The sequence below is a fragment of the Podarcis bocagei genome (assembly GCF_964188305.1).
Source record: "Podarcis bocagei genome assembly, chromosome: 7".
NCBI lineage: Eukaryota > Metazoa > Chordata > Lepidosauria > Squamata > Lacertidae > Podarcis > Podarcis bocagei.
In genome coordinates this window covers 10,268,485-10,289,871 of record NC_138132.1, presented here as the reverse complement: position 1 = coordinate 10,289,871, position 21,387 = coordinate 10,268,485, and the positions used below count along the sequence as shown (strand labels likewise).

At 49.1% G+C, this 21,387-nt stretch overlaps 1 protein-coding gene across 2 annotated transcripts; it reads right to left on the bottom strand.

Moving 5' to 3' along the window:
- Positions 1-2,508: 2,508 nt before the first annotated feature.
- Positions 2,509-21,021, bottom strand: CXCR3 (C-X-C motif chemokine receptor 3). 2 transcript variants are annotated; one of them, XM_081200560.1, is made up of 3 exons: positions 20,621-21,021; positions 16,319-16,448; positions 2,509-5,114 (listed from the first exon to the last, which is right to left on the bottom strand). In XM_081200560.1, exons 2-3 carry the CDS (start codon positions 16,319-16,321, stop codon positions 4,020-4,022), a joined length of 1,098 nt encoding a protein of 365 aa, XP_081056686.1. In that variant the 5' UTR covers positions 16,322-16,448; positions 20,621-21,021; the 3' UTR covers positions 2,509-4,019. The 2 variants fall into 2 exon arrangements, with proteins under 2 accessions (XP_081056686.1, XP_081056685.1); XM_081200559.1 differs by lacking the exon at positions 20,621-21,021 and having other exon boundaries at positions 16,319-16,591.
- Positions 21,022-21,387: the final 366 nt, after the last annotated feature.

Below are 21,387 nucleotides of genomic sequence, written 5' to 3'. Positions count from 1 at the left end.
AAGCCCAGACTTTGAAAGTCATCTAATCTCCCTTGCTGTATTATACTGTATTGTTTAATTAGTGTTTTTATGGAGCAGTCAAGTAATTTCGTTGTCCCCGAAGGGGGCAATGACAATAAAGATATTATTATTATTATTATTATTATTATTCTTTGCCCACATTCCAACTTGTCAATATAGAGCCGTCTTAAGCACATCCGGCGCTGTGGCGCAAAGATCCCTCCAGCGCCCCCTCCCTTTCCCAGAATTTAGAATTCGAGGCCCAACTTGCGGACCACCTCACAGCCCAGGGAATCGCCACCCACAGAAGACATCGCCAATGTGGTAGCTGCGGCGTGGCTGGCCAGACCACCGGAACCCTGCGTTCGCTTGCAAAGCTCCGGGGCTCCTCCTCTGCTGCCTGCCAATGACAGCCCGCTACCGGCATTATCACTGCTGCCCAGCGGCCTGAGGAGCAGAAGGCAGTTGCCATGTTGCCGCCTGTGCCCCGGGGAGTGGTGGTGGTGGGGCGGCGGGCACCAGTGACGCAGAGGAGGCCTCTCAGGAGCCGCTCCCGCCGCCACCGCTCCCGCCACTCCCTCAGACAACAGCGGCTCGGTGGGCAGCGACTGAGGGGATTCCCGCGGCCGAGGGAGAGGAGGTGGCGGCGGAGGAGGAGGAGCCATAGGCCTTAGTGGCTCGTTGCACCTCGCCAACCATCTGGCGGCATGCAGGGGAAGAGGAGGCCGCCGGCAAAGCCGCACAGCTCCCCCACCTCGCTGGGGCGCCCCTGAGAGGCCGGCGCCCTGGCGCAATGAGCCACTAGGCCCTAAGGGGAAGACACCTCTGTGTCAATATCCTTCTTCAATTGTGGTGCCCAGAACTGAACACAGTACTCCAGGTCTGGTTTGACCAAGGCAGAATAGAGTGGTACTCTGCAGTGGCGTAGCGTGGGGGGGTGCAGGGGGGGCCGGCAGCACCGGGCGCAACATCTGGGGGTTAGGGTTAGGGGGCGCAAATCCACGGGTTAGGGGGCGCAAATCCACGGGCTAGGGGGCGCAAATTACTTGCCTTGCCCCGGGTGCTGACAACCCACGCTACGCCACTGGTACTCTGACTTCTCTTGATTTGGACACTATGCAGCCTAGAACAGCAGAAAATATTTTCATAGAATCTTAGAGTTGGAAGGGACCCAAAGGTCATCTAGTCCAACCCCCTGCAATGCAATGTTTCATGGCTAAACAGGGTCTATCACGCCCTTGGGAATGCTTCCACAGGCCAGGCCCCCTCCTTACCCACACGCCCTCCCCTCAGGCCTGCTTTGCACCCTAATTTCTTTTTGCCTGCCTGGAATGGTACAGTGGTTGGAGTATAGAACCAGGACCTGGGAGACCAGAGTTCAAATCTCCACTTGGCCACGAAGCTCAGCAGGTGACCTTGGGCCGCTCACGGCCTCTCAGCCTAACCTACCTCACAGGGTTGTTGTGGGGAATTAATTGAGGAGTGGGAGACCCATTTGTGCCACTCTGAGCTCCTGGGGGGGGGGGGAATGTTGGTGTATAAATGCAACAAACAAACGAAAAATGCATCTTTGAAATGTGATTGTGCCTTTTGCTTGCCGGGATAGAGAGGAGATGTTTGAGTGACAGGTGTCAAAACTAGCCTGCTGTGAAAAGGCAAAAACTTCCCTTCCCTGTTCTGCCTGCTTTTGCCTCCGGACACACTGGGCTGGTGGGTGAGATCCTGTTCCCCACCCGCATATTCCGCCTGAGTGTAAATCTTACTTGATGTTTTACTGCACAATTTTCACGTTGTCTATGTGGAAATAAGTCCTATTGAATTTGGTGGGGCTGACTCCCAGGGAAGCGGGGTGAGTATTGCAGTCTATGACACTTAGAATAAACAAGCATGGAGCTTTCCGGAGGCAGGGTTCACACACCCCGATTTAAACACGTTTATTTGAACATCTAAAGAGTGCATACTGTACAGGTATTTATACATGTTGTGTGATCAACCCTTTTCTGGTACTTGGGTGTCTGTAGTTTTCGACATTGTCCACAAGGTGGCGCATGGACTTTCATTTGGATGGACTCCCTTTTAATTTGTTATCTGCTAGGACCACATTCACACATTTAAAGTGCTATGATACCACTTTGAAGAGTCGTGGCTTCCCCCAAAGAATTCTGGGAGCTGCAGGTACAGGCACTCACCCATGACATATTTTCTTTGTGAGCACAGCTGTGGCAGATGAGATGCTCAGGCGCTCATGGAACCGACCGAAAAACCTTAGAAGATTCCTGCTGTGTCGGACCAAGCGCTCATCTAGCCTAGCATCATGCTTCTGACAGGGGACAGCTGGAAGCTGATGACCAGGGTGTGAAGGCATCAGTCTTCCCCACGTTTTTGGCTCCAGCACCCGGTTCAACAGGCTCCCTTGGACATCCCATGGAAATATAACCAGGCTGGATCAGGCCAAACACCTATCTCAGAGCATCCTCCCAACATTTCTCCGATGAAAATAGGGACGTCTTATTCCATAATAGTTTTATTAGTTATACCCTGCCCATAAGACTGGGTTGCCCAGCCACTCTGGGCAGCCTCCAACATATAAAAGAGCATAATAAAGCATTAAACATTTAAAAACTTCCCTATACAGGGCCGCCTTCAGACGTCTTCTAAAGGTTGTATAATTACTTATCTCCTTGGCTGGGGGGTCGCAAAACTCTGTGCCTTCCAACATTTCTCCGATGAAAATAGAGACGTCCTAAGGAAAAGTGGGACATTCCGGGATCAAATCAGAAGCTGAGACGGCTTCTGTGAATTTGGGACCGTCCCTGGAAAACAGGGACACTTGGAGGGTCTTGCATGGAAGCTGCCTTGCCCCCGTGACTGAGTGGCTCTAGGCCACGTGATGTCAGCATGCCACCCAGCATGTGTGGATGTCATGGGGCGTCCTGGCATCACTCGCACACACAGCAGGGCATGCGGGTGTGTCATGGGGAAATTTGGGGTGGTGGCCCCCTGCCCCCACCCACTTGGCTCCCCTCTCTGGAAGGAATGTGCCCCTGGCCTGTGATCCTGCCTTTACCTGCATGGATGGAGAAATGTGTGTGCGTATCAGAAACCTCACCTTTGCTGTATTCCCTCTCTGCCCCTCCCCAATACAAAAGTAAAAAAATGCACACTTGTTCCTTCACCTGCTTTTGCCTCTGGTCCCACCCACCACTGGGATGTGGCCCCCAGAAGGGAACATGGCCCTTGGCGGAAAAGGATTCCATACCCCTGACCTAGTTAGACCAACATCCCGCTCTCACTGTGGCCAACTAGACATCTGTGGGAATCCCAGAAGCCGGGCGTGAGCTCAAGAGAGCTCTCTGGTTCCATGTTGTTCACTGGGCGGAAGTTCCAAAGTTCCAAAAATATTTACATTCAAAATGTCTTGGGTGCGAGTCTCAGAAACTCTGAAGTCACAACTCTTCGTCTGAGACTTTGTGGTGAGGAAGTGAAGAAAAAAACAAAACCTGAACGTAAACACCAAAGAGGTGTGACTTGTGTAAGTGAAGTGTGAAATAGCTATGTTCACCAGAAAGCTTTCAAAAAAAAACAACCCTAGAAAATCCTTGTGGATGGAAATGGACGTTTCAAGAATCAAAATCCCCAAACCCATATTTTGAAGGGTCTTCGGAATCTTGGAAGTCTACTTTTGAATTACGTTGAGGCCCAGACCTCAGGAGGCTCCATTCAGCGCTAGCCTAGTGATAACTTTTTCGCTGTTTTTAAAAAGCGGTACGAAAGAAAGAACCGCTGCTCACAGTGTGAACATTCATCTGACTGTCACCCCTGGCAAATAGGTTGTGAAGGGCGTGTGTGGGTGTTATTTCAGAAATCTGTAAACCCAGGTTGGTTGGTGTTGAGAGTGGGGCAAATGTAAATGCATGGGTGCATCGAGAAGGGATGCCACTTTCGACTCTCTTAAAAGCTGTTGGCTGGCTGGCTCAACAATAGGGAAACTCTGGATGAACAGGGAAACTCTAGGCTTCCTAGAGCCCCGAGTAGGAGGCCTCTGTGCTTTCAGACCAAGTTGAATCTCTCCTGTGGCTGGAGCTCCTGGCATGTCTCTGCAGGAACGCATGGCTGACGCAGCCAAAGGATTCGAGAAGGCTGAGGAACCTGGTCTGGAACTTGACGCCCACAAAAGCGTAGAGCAGTGGATTGAGGCAGCAGTGGAAGAACCCCAAGCTGGTGGTGACCGTCTCGGCCATGTCCAGTTTGGCCTCCCACTCGCAATCCTTCTGCAGGGCGTTGAAGTCGATCAGGTTCTCGATAAACTCCACCAAGTGATAGGGAGTCCAGCAGAGGAAGAAGACCACCACCACAGCCAGGATGACTCTGAAGGCCTTGTTCTTCTTGGAGCCTTTGGAGTTCATGAGGCTGAGGATGATCCTGATGTAGCAACAGGTCATCGCTACCAGTGGGAGGAAGAAGGCAAGAAGTTGGCTGAAGATGCGGATGAAGAACTTGGCTGAGCTCGAGCCCGGGGGGAAATTGAGGGTGCACGAGGTGGTGTTTTGGCGGGAATCGGGTTCAGAGGTCAGGTAGATGAAATCCGGAAGCGTGAGGAGAATGCAGAGGACCCAAACAGCCAACGAGCTGAGGAAGATGAGAGAGGATCTGCCCCTGTTGTACATGCGAATGACATAAACAATGGAGAGGTACCTGTCGAAGCTGATGCAGACCAGGAAGAAGATGCTAGCGTAGAAGTTGATCTTGAAAACGCTGCCAACCATCTTGCACATTACGTCCCCAAAGACCCAGCTGTGCACGGCCTGGACGGCCCAGAATGGAAGGGTCAAGACAAGGAGGACGTCTGCGACAGCCAGGTGCAAGATGAACACATCCGTCCCAGGTAGGGATTCCTTGGCACGCAACAAGACAGCAATCACCATCACGTTCCCACAGAGGCCCAGGAGGAAAATCAGGATGTAGAAGGGAGGCAGGAAATAGCGCCTGAAGGCCTGGGTGGTGTCAGAGCCACAGAGCAAGGTGTCATTGTTGCTGTCGTAGTAGTTGAGGTATGTGCTGTTGTCCATGAAAGAGGCAATGTCAGCTTCCTCACCTGGATTCCAGACATAAGACTAAAAAGGAATAATAATAATTGTTATGATTCCTCCTCACCACTACGAGCTGAATAAAGAGCATGAAATCCACTCTCGACTCTGAGTATATTTCAATAATAATAATAATAATAATAATAATAATAATAATAATAATAATAATAATTGTACCACGGCCATCTGACTGGGTTGCCACACCATTTCTGGGCAGCTTGCAGCATATACAATGGTACCTCGGGTTAAGTACTTAATTCGTTCCGTAAGTCCGTTCTTAACCTGAAGCACCGCTTTAGCTAATGGGGCCTCCTGCTGCTGCCGCGCCACCGGAGCACGATTTCTGTTCTCATCCTGAAGCAAAGTTCTTAACCCGAGGTAATATTTCTGATTAGCGAAGTCTGTAACCTGAAGCGTATGTAACCTGAAGCATATGTAACCTGAGGTACCACTGTACAAATATATAATTAAACATTAAAAAAAATTCCCATTACAGGGCTGCCTTCAGATGTCATCCAAAACCCAGTTAGTTGTTTATTTCCTTGACATCTAACGGAAGGGCGTTCCACAAAGTGGGCGCCACTGCCGAGAAGGCCCTCTGCCTGCTTCCCTGTAACTTGGCTTCTCCCAGTGAGGGAACCACCAGAAGGCCCTCAGAGCTGGACCTCAGAGTCTGGGCATAACGATGGGGGTGGAGACGCTCCTTCAGGTATACTGGGCCTTTGAAGCCGTTTAGGGCTTTCAAGGTCAGCACCAACACTTTGAATTGTGCCTGGAAACGTACTGGGAGCCAATGTAGATCTGTGTGGACCGGTGTTACATGGTCTCTGCTGCCACTCCCAGTCACCAGTCTAGCTGCCGCATTCTGGATTAGCTGTAGTTTCTGAGTCACCTTCAAGTTCTCCAAGCGGGAGATAGCCAGGGCATGTACAACTCTGGTGAGGCAGTGTGCAGGCAGGCAGAGTTGTAGCCATTGGAAGCCCTCTTTCTTACAATGCCTATTGTCAGGGAACTGACATCAGAGCGAGAGGCGAAGGGGAGGCTCACAGATTCTGCTGGTGAAGGACCCAGCAGCAGGGGGAGAAGCAACTCAGTAGAGGGGGAAGCTAATCAGCGCAACACCAGGGAGAAAGGGGGGCAGATGGGGGAATCGGAGGGAGGGCTCCAGGACTCTTCACTGGACATCAGTGAGGAGAGCCCAGGTCCTCCGCTGCCCACGCCCTCCCTGCGCAGAAGACTCCCGCGCAGTGAGAGGAGGAGGAGACTGGGTGTCAAACAACTTTTATGTTGGAAGAGGTTCAAGAAACGCCCACTGACGGATTCTGCCAGCGACTGAGGCAGCCACGATGAGAAAGGGCTGTGCAGTCAGAAAGGTTTAACAAGGCAAATTAACCGAGAAAGGCACCAGCTTACGCATGAGTAACTCATAGCCATTACACCTATCATGGGAGATTTGTGATCAGATATCTCAAATCTTTTATATACAGTGGTACCTTGGATTACCTACGCTTCAGGTGACATACGCTTCAGGTTAAAGACTCCGCTAACCCAGAGATAATACCTCAGGTTAAGAACTTTGTTTCAGGGTGAGAACAGAAATCGTGCTCTGGCGGTGTGGCGGTGGCGGGAGGTCACATTAGCTAAAGTGGTGCTTCAGGTTAAGAACGGTTTCAGGTTAAGAACAGACCTCTGGAACGAATTAAGTACTTAACCTGAGGTACCACTGTATATAAAAAAAAACCCTGAAATGAGGCTGCAGGGAGGGGGTAAGCCCTGTCAGTTTCCTTGAAGAAGCAGTGTGTGGAGGGAGGGCTTAACTCCTTACCACCTACATCATTTTCCGGATTAAAAAACAAAAAAAAACCAAAGCTGTCCCTAGTGCTCTAATTACTGTGCACTTTAGCAGCTGTTCGGACGCGGGTGGCGCTGTGGGTAAAACCTCAGTGCCTAGGACTTGCCGATCGTATGGTCGGCGGTTCAAATCCCCGCGGCGGGGTGAGCTCCCGTCGTTTGGTCCCAGCTCCTGCCCACCTAGCAGTTCGAAAGCACCCCTAAGTGCAAGTAGATATAATAGGGACCACTTTCTAGCGGGAAGGTAAACGGCGTTTCCGTGTGCGGCACTGGTGTTGGCTCGCCAGATGCCGCTTAGTCACGCTGGCCACGTGACCCGGAAGTGTCTTCGGATGGCGCCGGCTCCCGGCCTATAGAGTGAGATGAGCGCACAACCCTAGAGTCGGACACGACTGGCCCGTATGGGCAGGGGTACCTTTACCTTTACCTTTTTAGAAGCTGTTGAGGGGAATATGATTTGGCTAGTCAGGAGCTGGCGAGCTTCATTAATGGGCCTCCTACAGAGATCCAATTCTGCAGTTTGCTCAACAAAAGTACAGTGGTACCTCGGGTTACATACGCTTCAGGTTACATACACTTCAGGTTACACACTCCGCTAACCTAGAAATCGTGCTTCAGGTTAAGAACTTTGCTTCAGGATAAGAACAGAAATCGGGCTCCAGCAACGCGGCAGCTAAAGTGGTGCTTCAGGTTAAGAACAGTTTCAGGTTAAGAATGGACCTCCAGAACAAATTAAGTACTTAACCCGAGGTACCACTGTACAGTGGTGCCTCGCAAGATGAAAAGAATCCGTTCTGTGATTCTCTTCGTCTAGCGGTTTTTCGTCTTGCGAAGCAAGCCCATTGACGGATTAGCGGATTAGCGCTATTAGCGGCTTTTAGCGGTTTTTAGTGGCTTATTGGCTTATCGGATCAGCTGATAAGTGGCTTAGCGGCTTAGAAAAAGGGGGGGAGGAAAAAAAACCTGCAGGAACTTGCAAGACATTTTTGTCTTGCGAAGCAAGCCCATAGGAGATTCGTTTTGCGAAGCACCTCCAAAACGGAAAACTCTTTCATCTAGCGAGTTTTCCGTCTTGCGAGGCATTCGTCTTGCGGGGCACCACTGTATATGTAATAAGAGCAGGAAGGGGATAGAAAGAGCAATTTTGAAGATCAAACCTGAAATACAACAATATACCATGATATTGGTCTAACTCTTATTACACTAATCCAAGCTGAGATGGGTAGAATGTACAATCAATGGTCACCTCAGGGCACTGGCAGTTTCACGCACCAGTTGTAGGTTGTGGGAAACTGAGAGAAGCCAACAATGATGATGATTTTGCAACTGTCTCTTTCAACCAGAGCTTTCCAAACTGTGTGTCGTGACATGTAGTGTGTCGGCCGCAGTGTGTAGGTGTGTCGTGTGAATGCCCCCTGCTCTCTTCCCGGGGATGGAAAGGATTGGTTTAACCTTCAGTTTGCTAGTAAAACTGAATTACTGTGTCGTGAAATGAGGCACGTCTAAAAAAGTGCGTCGCCAACATGAAAAATTTGGAAAGCTCTGCTTTAAAGGGATTTGAGACTTGAGTAACAGTTGGTTCTTTCCTACCCATCACACATCCAGGTCACATTTGTCACACAGAGCTTTGGCTACCTTTGGGAGGTCAGGGGAAATGGTTTTGTGGTGTTGCTTCACCACCAAATTTCTCCTTCGCCCTGCCTGACAGAACCCATTTGTGTGCATTGCGGAGTTCAGGAAAACACTTGACTGCTCCTCTTCTCCTCTTCTCCATTCCCCGTTCTCTTATTCTCCTTTAGCGAACAGCCCTTTTCATTACAACCAGGCCATTTTCACACCAAACACATTTAAAGCGCTACAGTACCACACTGAATAGTCATGGCTTCCTGCAAAGGATTCTGGGAGCTGTGGTTTTGTTAAAGGGGCTCAGAGTTCTTGTTTAGTCATTTATTTGTGTCCAACTCTTCATGACCCCATGGACCAGAGCACGCCAGGCACTCCTGTCTTCCACTGCCTCCCGCAGATTGGTCAAACTCATGCTGGTAGCTTCGAGAACACTGTCCAACCATCTCGTCCTCTGTCGTCCCCTTCTCCTTGTGCCCTCCATCTTTCCCAACATCAGGGGCTTTTCCAGGGAGTCTTCTCTTCTCATGAGGTGGCCAAAGTATTGGAGCCTCAGCTTCAGGATCTGTCCTTCCAGTGAGCACTCAGGGCTGATTTCCTTCAGAATGGATAGGTTTGATCTTCTTGCAGTCCATGGGACTCTCAAGAGTCTCCTCCAGCACCATAATTCAAAAGCATCAATTCTTTGGCGATCAGCCTTCTTTATGGTCCAGCTCTCACTTCCGTACATCACTACTGGGAAAACCATGGCTTGAACTATACGGACCTTTCTTGGCAAGGTGATGTCTCTGCTTTTTAAGATGCTGTCTAGTTCTTAGAAGACTCCTATCCCCCTTCCCAGAGCTACATTTCCCAGAGTGGGTAGGCAATCGACCCCTCTTCACAGGGAACTCTGGGAATTGTAGCTCTGGGAAGGGGGATAGGCGTCTTCTAAGAACTCTGAGCCCCTTTAACAAAATCACAGCTCCCAGAATCCTTTGCAGGAAGCCATGACTGTTCAGTGTGGTACTGTAGCACTTTAAATGTGTATGGTGTATGGTATCTTGACAACTCTCAGCACCCTGAACAAACCGCAACTCACTTCTTCTCATGGAATAAATGTGCGAATGCAAGCGTGACCAGAATGCCTCTCACACATGCACACTACTGCTTCAGAAAGATCATTAGTTTAGAGTCTAGGATTCCCCAGCTGTTCCACTGGGACCCCTCCCCTCATTTGCCCCTCATCCCACTCCTGCGTCGCCTCACCGGCTCCACGATTCTAAAGCTTAGTTCTGAGAGTTGAAGAGGGGACGCTTAGCTCGTTGGTTCCTTGTGGTGTACGCACTTCATTTCACTCGCCCCTCCACCATCTCTGGTGAAGGTGGTTTTGCAGGTTTTCAAGACACCACCACATCTCTCGAAACCTGTCAACAGAGTCATTTGGGGAACGAGTGAGCACGGCACAGAGGAAGGCGCTTCTCTCGTTGTACCTTTGGCTCTCCAAAGTTAGCACATGTTGGCAGTTTGTCTCCCCCTCCCCAAGTGTGGTATTATTGATTTGTTATTTAATTAGAGCATTTTTACCCCCCCCCCCAAAAAAGGCTCCTGGAGTGGCTTACAGACAATCAATCAAAACTAGACAGCCTCTCTCCGAGAAAACAGGTGCCAATACTTAAATAGTAGTTTTTTATAATGACCCCCTCAGCTCGGGGGCATGAGGAGGTGCTTGATAGAGCTGGTTTGGCGGCAAACCTGATGGAAGGACCCTACTGCAGCAAAAGTATGGCAAAAACAGAGTTGTCTTTTGACTCCCCTGCCCTTGCTCGAGGTACAGTACTTTTCTGTCTATAAGACGCCCCCATGTATAAGAAGCCCCCTATTTGGGGGGACTCAAATTTAAGAAAATGGGGGGAAGTTGCCCAGAGTTGTTGAGCTATTTTGGGGAGGATTGCCCCAGAGTTGTTGAGTTTTTTTGGGGGGGGAGGATTGTGAGCATCAATGAGCCCACCAATCATCTGAACGCAACACAACAGGAACCGCAAATCGCCCACCCTATTGCCGCAACAGCAGCCAATCCGCAGCAGCCCTGGACGCATCCGTAACTCACTCGCAAAAACACCGCTGGCAATTTCCGCCTCGCGTCTCTCATCAGCCCCCCCTTCCCCCGATGCACTATCCGTGTATAAGACGAGCCCCCCATTTTTGAGGTTAGTTTTCCGGGGGGGTGGACCTCATCTAATACACGGAAAAAATACGGTAATGTCATCATAGTGTGTGTGTGTGTGTAAAAAAGAGAACAAAAGACAGGCAGTTTTGGAATTAGTCAGAGATATTCGCTGAGTTTTAGACTCCAAAAGCCCTTTCAGGGGTAATGGCAGCATTGCCCTAAAAATCTGATAGGGGAGCAGTGAACTTTGAGGTGTTCATTAGTCCGACATCACTCAGCTTGTACTCAAGTACCGTGGTACCTTGGGTTAAGTACTTAATTCGTTCCGGAGGTCCGTTCTTAACCTGAAACTGTTCTTAACCTGAAGCACCACTTTAGCTAATGGGGCCTCCTGCTGCCGCCGCGCTGCCAGAGCACGATTTCTGTTCTTATCCTGAAGCAAAGTTCTTAACCCGAGGTACTATTTCTGGGTTAGCGGAGTCTGTAACCTGAAGCGTATGTAACCTGAAGCGTATGTAACAAGAGGTACCACTGTATAACTGCAATCCCATCCATCGCAGAATCATCACAGATCTCCTTCCAAGCAAACAGAACCTTGGTGCAAGCTGGGTCCCCAGCATTTTCACCATGTGGGGAAACTGGGGGTAATAGCAGGGCATTTTCCTTGCACACACAGAAGCCCCTGGGTTCAACCCCTGGCATTTCCAGGTACAGCTGGGAGAAACCAGTGTGCAAAATACTCTGGTAAAGGTAAAGGTAAAGGGACCCCTGACCATTAGGTCCAGTCGTGGCCGACTCTGGGGTTGCGGCACTCATCTCGCTTTACTGGCCGAGGGAGCCGGCGTACAGCTTCCGGGTCATGTGGCCAGCATGACTAAGCCGCTTCTGGCGAACCAAAGCAGCGCACGGAAATGCCATTTACCTTCCCGCCAGAGCGGTACCTATTTATCTACTTGCACTTTGATGTGCTTTCGAACTGCTAGGTTGGCAGGAGCAGGGACTGAGCAATGGGAGCTCACCCAGTCGCGGGGATTCAAACCGCCGACCTTCTGATCGGCAAGTTCTAGGCTCTGTGGTTTGACCCACAGCGCCACCCGCGTCCCTAGATGATGATGATGATGATGATGATGATGATGATGATGATTACCTAAATTCATACTTCCAGATAACCTGCTTGACCTAAGGGTGCAGCAAGAACCCTGCTGAATCAGCTCTTATCGGGCCTAGAATGTTGATTCCCACAGTGGTCAGATAAAGGACTCTTAGGAACATCATGAGCAGGACACAAAAGAACAGCTTTGCCCCCGTTCCTTTCTCAATTTCTCGCCCCTCCTCTTTCTCGCATCACCTCCCCACCCATCTCTATTTCTTGCAACCTTATCTGCAACCTTATCTCTCCCCCTACATTGTCAGCAGCCATTTCCTCTCCACACCTCCTCTCTCTCTCTCTCTCTCTCTCTCTCTCTCTCTCTCTCTCTCTCTCTCCCCCCCCCTCTCTTTTGCCACTGCCCATCTCCATGTCTCCCTCGCTACCTTCTCACTGGTCCCTCTCCCTTCCTCTCCCCCTTAACTTCCTCCCTGACACATCGCACCCTTTGAAGCAGCTTCCCCACCACAAGCAGAAGACAATGGCTGCTGCACATCGTTTGCGATGCTCCTGAATCCACCACTGTACATAATTAGTTCTAGTAAACGATCCTGGCCTGCAGGACTGCGTGCCAGAGATGGCAGTTTAGGAGTGGGGGGGGGGAGTGTGATAGCCATGAGAAATAATACTTCTGCTCTCTCTCATACACACCAAACACACATGTGGGCTGCATTCCTGCAAGAGAACCAACTTTGGGTTAACCCAAGAATAGTAACTTTCCAGAAGAGGTTAAATGCACACACACACTTCCAGGAAACACGTCAAATGTTGCTCTAAACAAGTTCAATGCAGGTAACAGCGAAAAGAAAAAAAGAAAAGAAAAGGAAAGAGCCACACACACATCTTGCATCCTTTACTCCAGTGTAAATCTTCCCTTTTAAATTAACTGAGCTTTCCCCCCAGAATCAATTGTCATTATGCTCAGGGAGGGACAAGTATGGCAATTTTTTGTTCCTCCTCAGTTTCTCATTTTACACATTTTTTCCCAAAGCAATGTTATATACTTTAATGTCTGATTTCCCTAATACGTCCAATGCAATGCACACTTTATGCTAGCATATGCATTTTTGTAATAATAATAATAATAATAATAATAATAATAATAATAATTTTTATTTATACCCCGCCCTCCCAGCCAAGGCCGGGCTCAGGGCAGCTAACAAGCAATAATAAAAACAAGTTGAATGATTACAACTTAAAAACAAGATTAAAATACAACATTAAATTGTAGACGTTCGGATGTGCAAAATTCGAATGTGTGGGTTTCGAAGGACGGCTGCTTTTCTGTTCTTGTGTTGTTTTGGAGAGCGAATTGAGTGAGCTTGCATTTAAGTGCGAACTGGGTCAAATTCCACCCTCCTCCTGAATTAAGGTCCAATGCCGCTCCTGATTCCGGCCGGCTTGTTTCAAGTCGACCAGGAGGATGAAATCTGATCACCGTAGGCAGCCGTCTTGTGGGCTCTACAGCTTCAAACAGGCCCGGTTAAAAAGATTAAAAGAAGAAGAAAACTACTTTTGTCACTGTCGGCCAAGATGCAAGGATCATGGAATGAGAAGAGATCAAAGAGATCTCCTGCTGTGAAAGCGCGCAGGGGGACAGGCGAACCTTTGGCTCCCATTCAGCTGTGAGCCCCACACTCTTGCCAGAGCTGTGCACTTCAAAATGCAGCTGTTGCTCCAGCCAGCTGCTCTGCACCAAGATAAATGTGGACAAGCCTGGGAGTTCAGGGGCAACAACACATGAGCAACTACGAAACCAAAGGTCCTGTGTTCGATTCCTGGCACCTCCAACTCTGAAAAGAATCGGGCAGCAGGTGAGTCACCCCATAGAGCCCCTGAGTCAGTCACAGTTTCCAGCCCTGATAAGTCTGTTCTGGCAAAAACAGCAAAGCCACACACTTTACATTTATAGCACTCCCCCCCCGCAAGAAACCCGGGAACTGTAGTTTGCCTGCACAGAACTGCATTCCCCTGCACCCTTAACAAACTACAGTTCCCAGGATTTCTTGGGGTGCGTGCATGCGCTTTAAATGTATGGCTGTGTACATAGCTGAAGAGCCTTGAGGTGTGACATCCCATAAATGCACGCCGCATAGGTCACAGATGGACAGATAAATAGCTTGACCTGGTTTGTATCCTGCACAAGTTGGAAGGAGGCAATCATGCACCTTTGCCTCTCTCCAAACAGCTGATAGGAACAATCACGGATTTTTCTTAAAAGAAGAACTCTGAACATGCCTCTAGGGCAGTGGGATCAGGGAGGGAAGCATACGGGATGCCTTATTTTCTGTCAGCATCTTGACCCACTTAGCACAGCGTCGTCTTTTCTGACCTGCAGTCGCTCTCCAAAACTTAAACTGCTTTCAATGTAAAAAAATTTAAAATGTCGTGACCCACCCTGGGACCTTAGGGTGAAGGGCAGGTAATACATTGAAACAAGATTTAAGAAAAATAGCAAAACCATTACTACAATCATGGCAAGCACAGTCAAAATCCAGCGGCTAACAAGAAAAGCTATTACAGGTCATGAGTTGCGGATGAATGTCAACTGCAGCAGCAGCAGTCTCTAAAATAGTTATGTATGAATCTCTGTTCTACAGTTGCAAGCACCCACCCCCTTTATTTCAATATAAGTGTCATAAATATCCCCATGTGGCTTATCCATTTCATCAGTAACGTTGGTTTGTTGCTCATGAGAGTTATCTTCTTGAAGATTAGAGACATGTATAGTGTCACCTGAAATAGGTTTAGAGGAGGTTCGCCGTTTTGCTCCTCTGTAGCTTTAGAGGAAACAAATCTGAGACTGGAATCCTTCGAACATCAGGGCGTGAGCGTCCTTGAGCTCAATAGGACTCCCTGCTCCCCAATTGTATGCACATAGGATCAGGCTGATAGGAACAATCACAGGTTTTTCTTAGAAGAACTCTGCACATGCCTCTAGGGCAGTGTGATCAGGGAGGGAAACATAGGGAATGCCTTATAGATCAAACCTATCCATTCTTAAGGAAATCAGCCCTGAGTGCTCACTGGAAGGACAGATCCTGAAGCTGAGGCTCCAATACTGTGGCCACCTCATGAGAAGAGAAGACTCCCTGGAAAAGACCCTGATGTTGGGAAAGATGGAGGGCACAAGGAGAAGGGGACGACAGAGGATGAGATGGTTGGACAGTGTTCTCCAAGCTACCAGCATGAGTTTGACCAAACTGCGGGAGGCAGTGGAAGACAGAAGTGCCTGGCGTGCTCTGGTCCAGGGGGTCACGAAGAGGCAGACACAACTAAACGACTACACAACAACAACAACAGCAACAAGGATCAGGCTGCAAAATAATCTCAGAAGGCAAATCTGGATGGGTGGCTGTCCGTGCTTTTGGCAATGTTGCTTCTCGCGGCACAACTCTTGATTCTTTAAATGTCTCAGAGGGGCTTATTAGAACGGTGATGCTGGACGTTTGAATCTAATATCTGGGATATGGCACCTGTGGTCCTCTAGGCAATGCTGAACTCCCAACGTCCGTCAGCCCAGCCAGCGTGGTCAGTGCTGGGAGTTGCAGTCTAACAACATGTGGAGGGCTACAGATTCCCCATTTCTGATCTGAATGTAGCCTGATATTCAGCTCCATTCAAACAAGGCTAGCAGTCTAGTGAGAACAGCTCCTACCTTCAATGCCCTCTGGCAAACTGTGTGTTCCTAAATTATTTCACATGGGGTAGCTCAGTGGGTAGATCACGAGACTTTTAATCCCAGGGCTGTGGGTTTGTGCCCCATGCTGGGCAAAATATTCCTGCATTGCAAGGTGGGGGTTGGACTAAATGACTCTTGCGGCCCCTTGCAACTCAGCCATTCTATGATTCTGTCCCTGCGCTTGTTTTTTCAAGGCATCAGGCTTGAAAAAACCCACCCATGCTCTGTAAAATTTTGCGTTCCCTGCCCACCGCTTTATGGGATGTGCAGTCTACAAACCTGCGTAGCCCCATCAAAACCCAGACCACAATATCATCAGCTAAGTGTTATTGGTAGGTTTTCTTTCATATTAGTAACCCACTTTAGGCAACTTCTCTGTGGATGGGGAAAATGACACACAAAAAACACACACACATACCGTATTTTTTGCTCTATAAGACGCACCAGACCACAAGACGCACCTAGTTTTTGGAGAAGGAAAACAAGAAGAAGAAAAATTCTGAATCTCAGAAGCCAGAACAGCAAGAGGGATCACTGTGCAGTGAAAGCAGCAATCCCTCTTGCTGTTCTGGCTTCTGGGATAGCTGCGCAGCCTGCATTCGCTCCATAAGACGCAAACACATTTCCCCTTACTTTTTAGGAGGGAAAAAGTGAGTCATAGAGCAAAAAATACGGTAACAATTAACCCAGTTTTAAGAGCAAAGTAGATTAGATTCAGCACTGTCTATGCCTTATTTGATTATATAATCACAAATATAACCAGAGATGGAGAAACTCACCATAGCTAGAAGTGTTTAGACTTCACGCAGCCCAACGGAGTACACGGGAGGAGGTTCTTCAGAAGATGGAGCCTTTCATCTGGCCTAGACCATTTTATATCCTCTCTCTGCTGAGTGGAGGGCAGGAAGTCTGTTGAGGTAAAAGTATGGTATGATTGCACAGCATGAAAGGGGGCTGGAGAGTTGCCTCCCCCTGGCCTGCCAAGGCTCCTGACATCGTGCAGAGTGCGTGTCCCCCTCCTCTCAGCGACGACTGGATGGGTCGAAGAATCCAGGGCAGAGAGAAACCTCCCAATGAGGCTTTGAAAGAGGCCCTTCTCAATAAGAAATTCAGCATCAAGTGGAAAGTAGGAGTGAAACCTACTTTCCCTCAGTGGAATCCATTATGTAGTACATTAAAAAGGGGAAAGAAAGATGTGTGTGTGTGTGTGCGCGCGCGCATGCGCACTTGCATGCATACTTGAAGCCAGAAGCTGATAAACTATATTTCATCACAATGAATCATTAATTGATTTAGGATCACCAGCTGTTTTTACCAAGCCTGCTCCCCTCACCAGATGCAAACATGTACAGAGATCTTGTATTTTTAAAGCGCATGTAGAAGAAAGAGAGCGTTGTCTCAAGTGCATGAAAAGATGAAATCACCCGAGTCACCCGGAATAGGCATCGCAAATGTTTATTAAACGCATAAATTGTTCAGAACGTGGCAGGAATCCACCCAGCACTCGTGAGGAAATGTGGCATGATCAAATGAAACTTTAACACATGACATGATAAAAGCCAGTGATTTTATCAGGGCAAGTTGTTTACTGTTGTAACAACTGTTTTCTCAAAATGTATCTTCTGTACCATGAAAATAAATAAAAACTGTGTGTGTGTGTGTGTGTGTGTGTGTGTGTGTGTGTGAATAGGCATCGCTACATATTGCAGAAGTGTTTTGCATCAGAAAAGACTCACCCAGGCTACCTTTTGCACCACACTTTCCAAGCACAGATCCAGTATTTAAATCTCTTTGTCTGAGCATTCTATTTCTCTCTTTCTTTTTTGGGGTGTGTCCAGTTCTTTCCCTGGGAAAACCTGAGTTTTGCTGCTGAATCAGAGCAAATGGCAAACCCGGGGGGGGGGGGGACGGGGGGACAGGACTGATTGCTGTTTTCTCCGATTCAACGGTAAAACATGGGTTCGCCCAGCGAAAGCACAGGGACCAAAAAAAGAGAGAACTGCTTGGAAAATATGGCACAAAGGGAATTCTGGAGGAGCCCCCAGTCTGCACCAATTATGCCTGATTCACTGAAATATCACAGTATCAATATGGGTTTTCATATGTGCTAGCTATACAAGTAGCAGATCCTGCAAATCCAGTCAAATGTTACCATCATATTGCCATAGTATTCATAGACTGGCTCCTGAATCCAAAATAACCATTCATGGCTCAGATCACAACTGTCCCTGTTTTTCATATTTAGCTAACACCTAAGGTCTTCCACAGACGCGGGTGGTGCTGTGGGTTAAACCACAGAGCCTAGGGGTTGCCGATCAGAAGGTCGGCGGTTCGAATCCCCGCGACGGGGTGAGCTCCCGTTGCTCGGTCCCAGCTCCTGCCAACCTAGCAGTTCGAAAGCATGTCAAAGTGCAAGTAGATAAATAGGTACCACTCCAGCGGGAAGGTAAACGGCGTTTCCGTGCGCTGCTCTGCTTCGACAGAAGCAGCTTAGTCATGCTGGCCACATGACCCGGAAGCTGTACGCCGGCTCCCTTGGCCAATAAAGCGAGATGTGCGCCGCAACCCCAGAGTCGGCCATGACTGGACCTAATGGTCAGGGGTCCCTTTACCTTTTAAGGTCTTCCACTGCAATGTGGTTGTAACGCAGCTACAATAGTGCAACCTTCACAAGGGCCACTAAAAGTTTAGGTCTCCCTACCCGTCACCTTCTCCTTTCATCTCACTCTGAATCACAGCAAGGCTTCTGCCTTGAGCCTGAACTTCAAAAGTCCATGATGCCTTTGGTAAAGGCTATTTTCTAATTGGAGCGCTCGCAGGCCAGTGTTTCCCAATTTTCTGTGCATTTCTTTTTAGATTTGCCTTGAGAGCATCTTTAAACCTCTTTTGTTGTACTGGAATAACCCAGGCCAGACTGAAGAGAAGTGAAACTCTTGATTTTAAGAAACGCAACAGTTTCTTTTCCAGGCTCAGATCGTCAAGAAACTTTAACTTTTAACTTTGTGTCCGTACACTCAAGACAATACGCATAAATGAATGTTCAGCCTGAATTCTGCCGACTGGGCATTTGAAGTCATATCTGTAGAACTGATGAAACCAGGAGGAGCAATTAACTAGCAGAGGTGTGAAAACATTCCATTGTGGACAGCCATCAGAAACATTTCTGGCTGATGTTTTTTAAAATTATTTTTTTGAAAAATTAAAACATGCCAAGAGAGAACAGGAATAAATATGTACAGCTAATTTACCACCGTTTCGTAACTCAACCAATCTGAATTTGTTCAGGAGGCCCACAAGCTGGCCATCTCTTATCTGCACCCAAGGTTGCCCATTGTTCCCTGCCCTACCCTGGCCAGTCATTTTAAATGACTGAATCACACTTACATGTGCATCATGGGAAAGGGCAAGAGCATCTGCTTTGCATGCAGAAGGTCGCAGGTTCAACCCTCAGTATGTCCAGGTAGGGCTGTGAATGTTCCTCTCCTGAATTCCTGGATGGCCACTGCCATTTAATGTTGACAAAAGCTAGATGGACCAACCTCTGCTGGGCGTAAGGCAACTTCCTCTATGAAAGTTGTTGCTGCTGCTGCTAGTATTATTATTACTATTTCCCACGTCTCCTCCAAGGAGCTCAAGGAGCTGCACGCATGGTTCTCCCCCTCCCTATTTGTGTCCTCATAAAGAAGAAGAAGAGTTTGGATTTGATATCCCGCCTTTCACTCCCTTTAAGGAGTCTCAAAGCGGCTCACAATCTCCTTTCCCTTCCTCCCCCACAACATACACTCTGTGAAGGTGAGTGGGGCTGAGAGACTTCAGAGAAGTGTGACTGGCCCAAGGTCACCCAGCAGCTGAATGTGGAGGAGCTGGGAAGCGAACCCGGTTCACCAGATTACGAGTCCACCGCTCTTAACCACTACACCATGCTGGCTCCCTGACCTGAGGCACATCAGGGTAATCAGGTCTGGATGAGAAGTGGGCTGGTTCTGGAAGACATTTGTTTACGCAGTGCCCACCCCCATTTCACCGCTGTCACTGGCTCCTGACAACCTGACAAGGCAAGTCAGGCTTCGAGAGACTGGGACTGGCCCACAGTGAGTTGAGTCCAGAGGCGCCAGCTTCTCCAGAGGATCGGGGGAGCCCTGTGCGACATCAAACATTGTCCTCTGAATATTTGGGGCGGTGAAATTGCCTCGGCCCCTAGGAGTCGGCGCCTATGGTTGAGTGGGAGGACTTGAACCCTAGTTTTCCAGGTCCTGGTCTAACATTCTAGCCAATACACTTGTTTCACACAAGCTGGCTACCTGCAGCAGGAGTTGAGAACCCTCTTTCAGCCTGAGGGTTGGCTTCCCACCTGGCCAATCTTCCAAGTGCCAAAGGCGCAGGTTCCAGAGGCAAAGTGGGGTGGGTGGGGCAAGATGTTGTGCCTCTTACTGTGATGGTCTGGGATTCAGACTCAGATGCTGACCCTGAGGGATCCCAGCCTGCACAGGATTCCCCGCCTGCAGAACCAGCTGAGCTGGGGCTGGGGCTTGAACCTGAAGGGTCCTCACCTGTGCGGGATCCTCAGGTGCAGGCACCAGCTGAGTCTGCTCTGGCTCCTGAGGTGATGGAGGACCCGTTGCCTGCAGGTGCTCCACTCTCAGCCCCGTCAGGGGAAGGTGAGGTTGCCTCTGGGTCCAGTAACCCTCCAGCCTCTCCTGAGCTGCAGAGGCTCAGGGCAGAGAGGCGGAGGGAACCAAGTTCCCGCAGGAGGAGTGCTCGCCTCCAGGCCAGGAGAGGCGAGTCACCAGAGGATCGGGGCCGCCCTATGCCTCGGGGCAGATAAAAGCCGGCCAGCCCCAGTCCCAAGTTGCGGGAGCAATATTGTTGGTTGCTAGTTCCTGCCTGAACCCTGTCCTGCTTTTCTGCCAGAGCTCCTGACCCGCCCTGGTTCCCTGCTTGCTTGCCTGTTCCTGACTTCACCCGGCTCCCTGCCCTGCACCCAGCTCCAGCTACTACGCACTGCCTCCACGTTGCACCTTTGACCACGGACCGGACTTGGACCTCGCCTCTTGGGTAACCCACGGGACCAGCACACTTACCTTTGATGCAAGTGACAGAAGCATCTGCATCGCATGGCCTCTTGCTGAAATTCTTGAGGGGACCTCATTTCCTCTCCACGGAGATCCCAAGAGGGCTGATTGCCATTCCTGCACTCCAAGATCTTGAGAACTTCAGACACATGCATGCACAGGAGCATGGTGTGAAACTGGTTCTCGCTTCTGCTCGGCAAAAGTGGGAAGTGTGTGGGTGGATCTCTGGAAACAGGAGGAAGAGCTCAGGAGCTGCTCAAAAGCCGCAAGTGGAGATTTGGCAGAGCGAAATGGTTCACATTGGCAAGAGTTGCGGAGATAAGGAACACTGAGGGTCACTGTCTAATTTGAAATATCCAGTCAAGCTGTTGTCTGCAGGTGGTAAGAAGTGTCTTCTGGATGAGACAAAATGGCCAAAGATTAAGGCTTTCTGGGAAATGATATATAATGAACTGAAAAAGGTATTTAAATATACCTTTCTGAAGAAACCAGAGGCCTTTCTCTTGGGCATGGTCGGCCAATTGGTGCCAAAGAAAGACAGAACATTTTTTATGTATGCAACAACGGCAGCAAGAATACTCATCGCAAAGTACTGGAAGACACAAGATCTACCCACCTTGGAAGAATGGCAGATGAAGGTGATAGACTACATGGGACTGGCAGAAATGACTGGCAGAATCCGAAACCAGGGAAGAGAGACGGCGGAAGAAGATTGGAAGAAATTCAAGGACTATCTTGGGAAATATTATAAAATTAGTGAGTGTTAGATTGATGTT